General features: G+C 40.3%; 1 protein-coding gene across 1 annotated transcript; it reads left to right on the top strand.

Moving 5' to 3' along the window:
* Positions 1-206: 206 nt before the first annotated feature.
* Positions 207-4746, top strand: mRpL55 (mitochondrial ribosomal protein L55). The gene is made up of 4 exons (XM_045761935.2): positions 207-611; positions 960-1161; positions 3040-3114; positions 4664-4746. Exons 2-4 carry the CDS (start codon positions 961-963, stop codon positions 4730-4732), a joined length of 345 nt encoding a protein of 114 aa, XP_045617891.1. The 5' UTR covers positions 207-611; position 960; the 3' UTR covers positions 4733-4746.
* The last annotated feature ends 8398 nt before the right edge of the window (positions 4747-13144 follow it).

Raw genomic sequence — 13144 nt, 5'->3', positions numbered from 1 at the left:
AGTCAAATTATACATATATTTTTATTAATCTTGTATTATGTTTTTTAGTTTAGTGTTGGACAAGCCGTCGGCTTCCTGTCCTCGTCGAGGTCTCTAAGAGAGATATAGTGGTCCTCAGATAAACTGAGATAAAATCAGGTAAACTCAGGTAAATTAACTAGAACTTAAGAAAATCAAAAGAATAAACATTTAAACACACTATCCTTTCGAAAGGTTTCTTATTTATTCCGTCAGAGTGACTAATCACGACGCGAAGAAGATTGATTAACATTTGACGTTCTTACTTTGATTTGGGGGATTTGTTTTATGCTGAAAATGTTCACTAAAATATTCAGTATAAAGTCTATAAATTTTCATCCTGAATTCTGATAAGGGAAATTTACAAGAGTATTCGGAAGGGGGAAAAGTGGGAGTGATTCAGGAGGCCGGCGAGGTCCACACTCTAGACCCCACACCTGGCACTGGCACTGGCACGGGGGAACCTTCACCACCACTCCACCTACACTACAACAGCAACAAATATTATCAGTTAGCGGGAGGAGGAAGAATTTACACAAGAGGAGTGGCGGCGGCGGGACTGGTGTGAGCTGCGGGTCTAGCAAGGTAGACAGGTAAGGCCCCCGTGGTGGTGCAGTGGTAAAGCATTTGGTCGGGCGAGTCAATCCTTTCCCAAAGAATTGACTGGGTGCCAAGTCTTAACTGTAGCCTCTGTTCACCCAGCAGTGAATGGGTACCGGGTTAAATGATTTGGCGGGTCATATTCCTGGGGAAATTAGGATTATGTGTTGCTTTGTAAAATGCTTGCATTTTATTAGGATACTATATATTAGCTTGGAAACTAGCAGTTTACAGTATAGGATGCTAATATTGCATTATATTTATAAAGTATATTCTTTATATCACATTTGATTAAATATAAAGCCATGCTTGCTTTATTTATATATTTTTTATTCTTGCAGAATGTCATTGTCTACATCATGGTTTCTCCACCGTGCAGTGCGAAGTTTTTCCACGTCGGCCAAAACAAACATCAATTGTCATAGAGCTAGTATAGCACGCATTGGACGTTTGACGTATGCACGCATGTACCCAACCATAATGGTACAAAGTGATGGCTCAACTATCACCATTAGATACCATGAGCCAAGAAAAATAATAAAGGTATGACTGTGTGGTAGAATTAATCCAAATATTCACAATTTTAATAAACAATGACACACTCCATGCAGAGATCACACTAATATGATGCATCAAATGAACAAATCCACAAGGGCCATGACGAGGATTCGAACCTGTGTCCGGGAGCATCCCTGACACTGCCTTAATCGACTGAGCTATGACAGGGTAAAAGAGTTGAAACCAAAGTTCTACTGAACTTACTAGATCCCGTAGCCTCTCCGAGGCACAAACCAGGGTTTTACACAACTCCCCCTGCACCCGAGCTATGTCAATAGGCCGTTCTCCCTCCCGAAGAGGCTTTTCTGTGTGTGTGTGTAATTATCTAAGTGTAGTTACAGGATGTGAGCTATGCTCGTGGTGTCCCATCTCCCCAGCACTCTTTGTCATATAATGCTTTGAAATTACTGACAGTTTTGGCCTTCACGACCTTCTCGCCTAACTTGTTCCAACTGTCTACCACTCTGTTTACAAAAGTGAATTTTCTTATATTTCTCCGGCAGCTTTGTTTCGTAAGTTTAAATCTATAACCTCTTGTTCTTGAAGTTCCGGGTCTCAGGAATTCTTCCTATCAATTTTATCGATTTCTGTTACTATTTTGTACATAGTGATCATATTGCCTCTTTTTCTCCTATCTTCTAGTTTTTGCATATTTAATGCCTCTAACCTCTCCTCGTAGCTCTTGTCCTTCAGTTCTGGGAGCCACTTAGTGGCATGTCTTTGTACCTTTTCCAGTTTGTTGATGTGCTTCTTAAGATATGGGCACCATACAAACGCTGCATATTCCAGCTTTGGTCTAACAAAAGTTGTGAACAATTTCTATATTTCTCCATCCATGTATTTAAAGGCAATTCTGAAGTTAGAAAGTGTAGCATAGGCTCCTCTCGCAATGTTCTTAATGTGATCCTCAGGTGATAGTTTTCTATCTAGAACCACCCCTAGATCTCTTTCTTCATCAAAATTCTTTAAAGATTTCTCACATAATTTATAGGTTGTGTGGGGTCTATGTTCTCCAATTCCACATTCTATAACATGGCACTTATTCACATTAAATTCTATTTGCCAAGTGGTGCTCCATATACTTATTTTGTCCAGGTCTTCTTGAAGGGCATAACAAACACCAAGTTTCTTTTCTTCCTTATTATCTTAGCATCATCAGCAAACATGTTCATATAATTCTGTATTCCAACTGGTAGATCGTTCATGTAGACAATGAACATTACCAGTGCAAGAACTTAACGCTGTGGTACTCTACTTGTGACATTCCTCCAATTCGATACATTGCCTCTGATTACGGCCCTCATTTTACTATCAGAAGATGTTCATCCATGTTAGAAGCTTACCTGTCACCCCTCCAATATGTTCCAGTTTCCAGAACAACCTTTTAAGTGGAACTTTGTCAAAAACCTTTTTTAGGTCCAGATAGGTTATTTTTTATTTTTTGAACACCTTGTTATAATGGGCCTTAGTATTTTTATCTTACAGTGTACAGATACATATTTATGAGTCAGCATTGTGCTTGTATGACTTTCTCTTGTAAAAATTAATAATGTACTGTACTATACTTGATTTTTGTGTAAACTAAATCAGTTATAAATGTCCAACCATTGATGAATAGTTTTTAATACACAAATATAATATAAGAAATTTAATACAAGAAATCACACTAACATGATATACTGTATATATATATAAATGAGAAACTCAACTGGAGCACTGAGGTGACTCATCCACTCACCTTACCACTATACCACCAGCTGCTGGAAGTTCCTTGATCACTGGTTCGAGTCACCTCAGGGCTCCAGTTGAGTTTTTAATTTTCTTGTTTACTCATACTCACGCATAAATCATTACCTTTATCAGATGCCACTTGACCTAACCACTCTTACTGAAGCTGAGAGGAGGAAGCGCTTAGAAAGTCGCAAACCTAAAATTAAGGTAAGTTGTTCCTTTGTTTCTGCTTGCTTTATAGTGGGAAATGTAAAAAGGGAGTTGCTGTCTATTGTATATATTATTAGAGAAAGACAGCCATAAAGAAAAACCTTTTGTTATCAAAGTCAGTCAGATTGGTGTATGCATAATGCATATACATAAGAAAATTATAACATTTGCAAAGGACAAGAATATTTAGTTATGTACTTATAATATAATTGATATGAGTTAAATACTTTTAATGTTAAAAGATTTTTCTGGCCAAGGCCCTCTCAATTGCTTCTCTAGCAAAGGATGACAGGATATTGTGAGTTATGTTCTTGTCAGTATGAGGATAAGGAAACATAATAATGCAAAGACAGTGCCTTGTAGGACTGAGCTTCACATCCTATTCAGGATGAATTTTGTTTGATTTTCTGTCACAAAGTGGTTTGGTTGAAGCCTACCCCACAATGCTTCACATTGGGAAGGGGGGAAAAAAAGAGTGGATGGCTTTAAGGTTCTTGGTTTCCTGATGGAGGTACTGAGGTATAAGTTATTCCTCCTCCAAAGTAGGTAAGGTGTTCACCCAGTACTGGGAGAGTTCATTGGATCCAGTTTGCATATCACCTCAGCTATTTCATGGTAAGACAGTGTGATGGAAGATGTCAGCATATATATGAGCGGGCATGTGCTGGGAATACTGTACTTTAATCTTCTGATGTTTCTCATGCTGAACCAGTTTGGGTTTGTAGTGAATGAGCAAAAGTCCCAGATCTTGCCTGTGCAGTGCCATCAGTGGCTAGGGTTGGTTTAGGACGCCTGAACCGAGGGGGTTCTCTTCAGTCCTTGCCTCTTTGGGGCTAGTTGCTTTGAGTGGCTCATCTGCTGGCTTCTCAGGGTTTGGCTCTCTGTGCGGTTCATATCTGGGGAGTGTCCAACGTCCTGGCAGACGGCCTGTTACGGTTCATTCCCCTGTTCGTGGTATGGACGGTCAACACTGATTCTTTTATTTGGCTCTGCTATTGATAAAGATAAAAAAATATTTAAGTTGAAAGATGTGATACAACTGAAGATCCTTGATATTGTCACTTGCAGAGACTGAACTGGAAAGATAATTTTTAAACGAGGTGATATTCCCGTAGTCTGAAAATGATTTAGGAAAAACAAAGAAGATGGTAAGGTGGACAGAGATATGCTCTCTGCTGTCTCCCCACCCCTAAACTATGGGAAAGTATAATTTGAACTGTTACTTGTTCTTGTGGGGATCACAGTCAACCAGACCTGGCATGCTAACAGTGACCTGGGTGAAACCATGGCCCTGGCAGTTAGAGCAACATTTGACACACTATTTTTAATATTCAGTAGAACAGCATTATTGACATGCTGTACAGGAATAGTAATTAATTACAGTGCTTCCTTGTTTATCTTTCGTGTCCTTTAAATCCCTAAAATTTTCACAGCTGACATTTTTGTCCATTAGTCTTATCTATTCTCTGCATGCCTGCATACAAATCCTTCATTCATTTTATAATTGTTGAGAGATTTCAACCAACAAATATTTATTTTCATACAGGTCGTGATAGAAGATGATGTTGACGATGACTTTAAATTGGATTCCTACGAACATCTATGGAAGAAGTAGTATTCTGACAATTGACCTTATGACAATTGTATAAAAAAATAAAATAAAAACTTTCACTTTATCCCAGAAATCATCATCAATCACCAGCTATATATCTGACAAATTATCAAAATCCATGTATTTTTAAGCATATGTAACTGAATATTTTCTACAGGAACTTTCTACACATCATCATTTTACACAATGAAGTCACAATAATGTGATATATCTATGAGAAACTCTGGAGGAAGACAAGGGGATGGAACCAGCATTCTGTGTCACCACAGGATACTGGTTCAGTCTCACTGTTCTGCTCCTAAGAGTTCTCATCATTGTTTTAGAACATGAAATTATTGTGATCATCATTTTGATGTATGTGGACATACAATATATGATTTGTATTTGATCTCATTTATTTCATTAGAAAAGCATTTTTAGTGTCCTCACAGTTCAGAAATAGTTTTTTCATGTCACTTTTCCTTGGAATGCAGAAAATGGTAAGCCATATGTTCCAGAAGTTCTCCAAAGGCATCAAGTTATCTGGCTAGTTAGTTATCTACTTAGCTGCAGTTTTATGTAAGGAGCATCATGTTTAAGGTGCTTTTTATATCTTTGATTATAGAAACTCTTAATTGTAATACAAGCTTAAGCCTACAATAAAAGATCCTTTTGATTGTTGGCATTAAACTAGTGTATTGTATTATACTGTATATTAAAAATCTGTTTGTATAAAGGTAACAAAAATAATTTTTTTTCTTTTCCTTACATTTAAAAGACAAAAGTATTCATACACTGATAACAAATTATGCTAAATTTATACCATTGTACCTCCTCACTGTCCGGCCTGTTGATGCCGTGAGGGGACTTGGTGGGCTTGTTCCTACTTCCTGAGCAACTTTGAGTGAGTGGTGGATTTTAACTCCAAGGTCCTTTTCTTCACCAATCTGCTGTAATGTAATGTTATTAATTTAGTAGTTGTGGCGTGGGTTGCTATGTACAACATGCAGGCACTTGCATTTGTCAATATTAAAAAGCATTTGCCAGTCTTCTGACCATTTGTAGAGTTCTTTTCTGGAGTTCATTGACCATTTGTCGAATTTCTCCAGTCAGATTGATTTCCATTTAGGATGACCCTTTGCTTTTTTAACCATTGTGTTTTATCCAAGTTTTCTAGTACAGTACTTACCATTTCTTCCATGTACATGTAATTTCCTTGCCCGTCTTTCATGTGATATCTTATCAAAAGCTTTAGAGAAGTCGATGTATGATGTCTACGGGAAGTCCTTTGTCTGTCGCCAGAAATATGAGCAGTTTTGTAAAACAGGATTTATTTGGAACAAAACCATGTTGCGTTGATTTTACTAATTATACACTGAGGTAGTGATAGAGCTTTTCGCAACCGAAAAGCCCCGGGTTTGATACCGCGCTGGAGGAAGGTATTTGGGTACTTTTCCCCACTCCTGATTTATCTGTTTACGTAGCAGTAAATATGCAGGTGTTGTCTGCTGCATCCTGATGAAGGTCAGGTGTTGGCTAGTTAGAATATTAGAGAACTTCGGTAAGTCTAATATCAGACTTTCTGTCGCCTGATAGCGAGAAGCGGAGAAACTCGACCATACAATATGGTCAAATATGACATTAATATACTTCTCACGTCTAGTCACACAAATCTAAGAAAGCTGCAGTTATTAATCGGTCCTGCAGACTGCATCTAACAATGTACACTTTACACTATTTTTTTTTTTATCTTAGTTTAAAAATATATAAAATAATTTACTGGTCGTCTATATATAACAGCGTTCTCTCATGCCTGATACGTTTTTATGAAGTGGTTCTGACGTCAGTACATCATGTGATAAGATACAGGAACACTGGTATCTCGAATTATAATGAAAAACATCGCTCGAGTTATGAAAATAGTTTTGACAATCACTCAGTTTGTTGTTGAGGACGTGGACTCCTGTGAGGGCACAATGGCGCACCCACTGTGGCTGATCTGTGGTTGATCCACTGTGATTGGTTGTGGTTGATACATGTCTCACCTTCATCACCCACTGTGGTTGATCCCTCATCCCACAGTGGTTGATCCCTCATACATGTCTCACCTTCATCACCCACTGTGGTTGATCCTCATACATGTCTCACCTTCATGACCCACTGTGGTTGATCCTCAAACATGTCTCACCTTCATCACCCACTGTGGTTGATCCTCAAACATGTCTCACCTTCATCACCCACTGTGGTTGATCCTCATACATGTCTCACCTTCATCACCCACTGTGGTTGATCTCTCATACATGTTGTCTCACCCCAATTAAAAAATAAATAAAAAGGTTCAAGCACAATAATGATTATTATTATTATTACTAAGGAATCATCAAGATATTCTATATATATTTGCACTTTACTCCAGGAAGTAGTGTGGCAACACCGGGCAGATTTAACGTCATCATGCTGTAATTTGCATTTATTTATGTACGTCTGTTACAGCCTTTGCTTTTTAAATTACTTCTTCTTCTTTTTGATAGTAGATGCAGTTTGCATGAAGGAATTGTCTTCCCGATGACTGCACACAAATTACATTACCGTTGTTTATTTTATTGATTATTTGTTTATCTAATCTTTTTATTATCTTCGTCGCATGATCTTGATAGCCTACTACTGCTCATAGTAGTGAAGTATCCGGGTAATGTAATTTAAGCAAGACTAAAATACCCAATTTTTTATTATTATTATTTGGCATAGTGAAAGGTAATGGATACTATAGCGCAGTGGTCTACGTCCTCTGTTTATAGCCAAGGATCCCGGGTTCGAATGCCGGTTGGGACAGACCGAGGGACACAATTCCTATCACCTGATGCCTCTGGTCACCTAGCAGTAAATAGGTTGCCGGGAAATGCGTAAATAGGTAATTATTGTGGGTTGGATCCTGGGATGGGACTATATTACGACTATATAGCACTTGGAAGGGGTCAGGACGAGGATTATAAATGGGAAAGGAATTGTGCCCAACCACTTGGACGGTCGGGGATTGAATGCCGACCTGCATGTGCGGCGGGGTCGCTCTTCCGTCCAGCCCAAGTGGTTGAGACTACCATTTTAAGACGGTTTAAATGGTTAAGGCTTATAATTCCATTTCCACAAACTTGACCTAAATTAAAACCAATGTTGTTGCTTCATTCCCAATATATTCTTTATATATGGAATGTACACCTTATTCTTGGTTTCATCTATGAAACCGAAAAAAACCAGGAATGTTGGTAGACATTAAAGAGGATAGTGCAAGGAAGGCGGGCGGCAGCGTGGCCAAGCTCTCCCGTGATCCCAACGACCCCGCGCGTCCGCTCTCATGTAGCCATCTCTCTCTCTCCCTCCTCTCTCTCCTCTCTAATGGCCTTAACCACATTACTTTGGAAAGGTTCGGTCTGTCTAATAAGTTTATTATGCACGCCATACCCATCCTGTGAGCGAGAGTGGACAAGATTAGACACACATAAGTGACAGTGTTGGGCAGCGTCACTCAGGCTGTGAGGGAACAGGCTGCCATTCAGCATGAACAGCACCCCCTCAATCGGTTGCAATCCCCCAACAGTTGACAAACTCCCTAGTACCTACTGCTAGGTGAACAGAGGCATTAGGTGAAAGGAAACGTGCTCTGCCATTTCTGTCCCGCCAGGAATTCCCCCATACTGAGTCGAGAATGCACCTAACTGTACTAGAGAGAGCCCAGTTTAGACCCACTTGCGGGTACAAGCGGGTACCTTATACTTGGTGTGGTGAGGCGGGCAGGACAGGCACCGGCAGCTCGCCTTTATCACTGGTGTGGGTGTACGTGATCCTGGCCCCGGCCCCAGTTACTACGCACTTAACTCACCCTCATCCACATGCCCACCTCCTAGCTGAGTGTGTTTATAACTGACCCCACATGCCCCTCCTCTGGGTGGTGGCGGAAAGGTTATAAGTCACATAATGGATTCGTGAAATGGAGCGGGTTTTCTTCCTATTGGGGAGTGTTGTACATGCTGCTATGGCGGTATGTCCACTCACAAGATGAGTGGCGCTGTCCAATAAACTCGCCCCTCGGGGCAAAATTTAAAATTTAAAAAATTGGATCTCAATGTACTTTATGCTAAGCAACGTTTGGATCTTCTGTGTATTTCAGCATTGTTGGAAGATATTGAGATGTAAGAAGCCATGCAAGTTAAGCGGTCGTTGATCAATTATTCAGTTATTAGGCAGTAGTGGATCCCATACCCATCCTGTGTGCGGTAGCGGAGGTTACAGAGCCACGTTAAAAAGCAGAGGTACTTGGGTCAGATTCACGAAACAGTTACGCAAGTACTTACGAACGTGTACATCTTTCCTTAATCTTTGGCGGCTTTGTTACAATTATTAAACAGTTAATGAGCTCCGAAGCACCAGAAGGCTGTTTATAACAATAACAACAGTTAATTGGCAAGTTTTCATGCTTGTAAACTGTTTAATAAATGTAACCAAAGCCGTCAAAGATTAAGGAAAGATGTACACGTTCGTAAGTACTTGCGTAACTGTTTCGTGAATCTGTTTTGCCGTGGTGGCGGAGTGGTCTTTGGGTTGAGGAAGAACATATAATTCATAATTCATTGGGTGCACAGGCAGCAACAAAGCAACGGTCCCTTCTGGAAGGATGATGTAATCTTTTAAAGTATTCCTGGCTACTCCATCCGCACATATATACTTTACACAAAATGGCGACAGGATGATCGTGAGGGAGGGATGTTGGGGGGGGGGGGGGCAGGAGCAGTGGCGGCACTGCGTCACGCGTCAACAGACGTACATCCGCTGACGTCAGGCACACCGCGGCCGACCGCAACGCTACTGCGTCGCGGACCAGACGTCCGCTTGAGACATAGCCGGAAAAATGTGGGCTGGGAAGGCTAAGACGCTACGTATCGACACGCGACGTCATCAGTTTAGTGAAGCCTGTGACGCCACGGCAGGATGTTCAACATAAGAACAAAGGTAACTGCAAAAGGCCTATTGGCCCATACGAGGCAGCTCCTATCTATAACCACCCAATCCCACTCATAAACATGTCCAACCCACGCTTGAAACAATCGAGGGACCCCATCTCCATGTTGCTTTGACTTAACAAATATTAGAATGATGGTCACGGTTGTACTGAGTTTTTAACTGCCTAAGTGTTTTGTCTGAAAGGTGAAAATAACTCACGTAAGAATAAATTTTTAATTCTCCCTCTCTCTCTCTCTCCAAAGGATAATGTAATGCTATATGTAATAACGTAACACTATAAGATAACGTCAAACTATATAGGATAACGTCAAACTATTTAGGATAACGTAAGAGAACGTAACTGCCACTAAACAGAAAACGGTCAACAAACATGATGCATGTTGCTACTGTCATCAGGCTCTTAATGCTACTGGAACTACGACTACCTAATCATATTAATCTAACTACACGTTACATAGCCAATTAACTAATCATATCCTTACCCCAGCTCGTCCTCCTAAGGTTTCCCAACGTCAAGAAACTGTCGTACTAAAAATGCCCTTATCCTAACCTACCAGAGGACCCAAAACAGAAAACGGGACAGTGAGTCAGTTCCGCGAGCCGCTATCATTTTCTAGTACGACTATTTTTGACCTTAGATAGAGTATACGCCAAAATGCCACGTTCTATTAGAAGGACAGGTTGCAAGAACCAGCCTAAAAAGTTCGGTAGCCTCGTAAAAAACAAAAAATTGAACTGCGATTGTACCACCGGGCATAATCACCGATAGTTATTTAAAAAATTATCGTAATATACTGAACTGGGAATCCTAAAGAAACATCACTCTTTAGCGCCGCTTTCAGGTTGACTCAACAAATTGCGTAATGTTACCTTATCAGCTTCCATAAACAACAGCGACACTCAGCAGTTCCCGGATAGTGAACAGAACCTATGGACTGGTATTGTATGTTTTAATTAAGCGAGCCTAGCATCAGTCGCGCTGTACTTTCTAAGTACTGGATACAAAATAAAAATCCTTTTTTTTGGCGCCATGTTCAATTACTCTGAACTTATGTTCTTCATACAAATTGTATGATGTATCTGTCTTGATGTATGTCTGTCTTGATGTATAAAGTTTGATAATTGTATTTGTGCTGCTTTTTCAGCCATGTTCTCCCCTTTTTTATCTTTATTTTTATTTGTTCTCAACACATTTTATTCTTTATACTCAATTAGTATTAAGTTTTAGTCATTAATGTTTTTCCTGCCCGAAACGCTTTGCGTAATAGTGGCTTTAGGCATTGTATGTACTAGCTCTATCTATAAATCGATCAATTTTTGTAAAATCTCTTGTAAGTATGTACCTTACCTGAATAAACATTTATTATTTATTTATTTATTTATTATTTATTATTATTATTATAAATTTTTGGGACATACGACCTGCATGGTTTATTTGGCATCGTGTCTGGCAGCCTAGTGTCTTAACCACCTGATATTTTGTTTTGTTTGAAATGAGCTGAAGAGCTTTAAAATGATTTGGGAGTTCAGTAATACCCTTCCCTTCCCCAAGCATGCTTCACCTCCCCAACATCCACCAGTCACCCAAGCATACAGGAACCGCACTTGTATGATACTATTGATCTGTTGCACCACGCTGAACGTTCCTCCCGCCACCGGCGGTGACAAAGGAGTGACCCAAAACCAGAAATCACGCCCGACTTAAGTGGCACAAAACGTATGTGGTGTCGTAGGTGTGTATTTTTTTCAGAGATATTCCTGCGCGGGCTCTAAGCCTCTGGCTGCTCCACTAAGTGCTACTTTTCTGTTTTAGGCGCAGTGTGAGTATTTATGACTCGTATGGTCGCTTCAGTAAGATTTTGCCCTATGTGTTTAACAACTTCCGCTCTGTTGAATCTAAGTTGAAATCTTATTGGGTTTGTAACTGTGCAACAGTGCTGACATTTCCTCTCATCTTCTGAAACCTGTAAGCCTATTCCTGATGTTGCAACTGCAGTATTGTGGTCAATGTATATCTTTTGCATTGCTTTCTTTCTAATTACTTTCATAATCTGCGATAGACTCTGTGGTGTATAAATGTCTACATTTCTTCACTTAGTTGCAATTTTTGCAGCTTCGTCTGCAATCTCATTTCCTATTATTCCCACGTGACTTGGCACCCAATTGGTAAGTACCCGACGGCCTTGACGTATGAGTGTTTGTATTAATGCTATGACGTTTGTGATCAGATAGATGTTATCACATATGTGTTCTTGTTGCAAGGTTTCAATGGCAGTTCTCGAATTCTTAAGTTCCTTTAAGAATTTTATAGGTCGTGATCATGTCTCCCCTAACTCTTCTGTCTTGCAAAGACGTGAGGTTTAATCATAGGTGAATGAATGAAGGAATGTTTATTTGAAATGTTAGTGAATGAAATGATATTTCCACGATAGTGTAGATGACAATTTATATTTATAGATCATTATGTTAAAATGTTTTGCAACAGTTGCGTGGTTGCAATAGCTGAGAGCGAGGCGGGGGGTGAGGAAATGATCACCCTGGAGTGAGTGTAGAGTATGTGTCACGTGATGATACGCCTGTGGCGGGCAACACCGACCTGAACGGGGAGAGAACTGGTTCTGGTCTACTGGTAGTGTCGGTGTCCACATGTCGCACCCCCCCCCCCCCCCCAGTGGGGAAGTGGAGCAGGCGAGCCTCTATGTGTATAGAAAGAATACGTGTCCTTGTTGTATTTGTTATAGAATACATCTTCAGACTCCTTCTGAAGATGTATTAATATACGAAAGTACTTAAGGAAATTCGACTCTTGTACTCTTCAGAATAATAAAAAATACTGCTGTTACGATTGTCGAATAGCTTATAAATTATGTGTACATATATGACCATCCAACCTATGAGGCTGTTAGAAACTTAAGGACGACTAATGATGCTGGACGCCAGTGTTTCGTCCACGGACACCTGTGTTTCAGCCAAATACTGTGTTTTTGGCCAAATATGGTAGTGTTTCATTCAAATACAGCAGTATTTCAGACAAGGACGCCATTGTTTCAGCCACAGACGACTGTGTTTCATCCAAGGACGCCAGTTTTTCAGACAAGTACATCAAGGCGTCCCCTAAGGACGCCAGTGCGTCAGTAAATAAAAAGTATATCAGCCAATGAATACAGTGTGTCAGTGTTTCAGCTAAGAATGCCAGTGTTTCACCTAAGGATACGTGTTTCACCCAAAGGACACCAGTGTCAGTCAAGGACACCAAAGCATCAGAGGGTGTCGTCCGTAGCATGTGTTCTCTCTGATATACGCCGTGACCTCTAACGTCCTGAAGTGAAACTTCCTCCTCTCATTGTCATTCGCCGGAGCCCTGCGCAAAAGCCCCGTAGCACGCTGGCATACATTATTTTTGGGGTTAGAAATCAGCCC

The sequence above is a fragment of the Procambarus clarkii genome, chromosome 42, assembly GCF_040958095.1.
Source record: "Procambarus clarkii isolate CNS0578487 chromosome 42, FALCON_Pclarkii_2.0, whole genome shotgun sequence".
Taxonomy (NCBI): domain Eukaryota; kingdom Metazoa; phylum Arthropoda; class Malacostraca; order Decapoda; family Cambaridae; genus Procambarus; species Procambarus clarkii.
The sequence above is the reverse complement of the archived record's forward strand: the minus strand, read 5'-3'. Positions and strand labels throughout refer to the sequence as shown.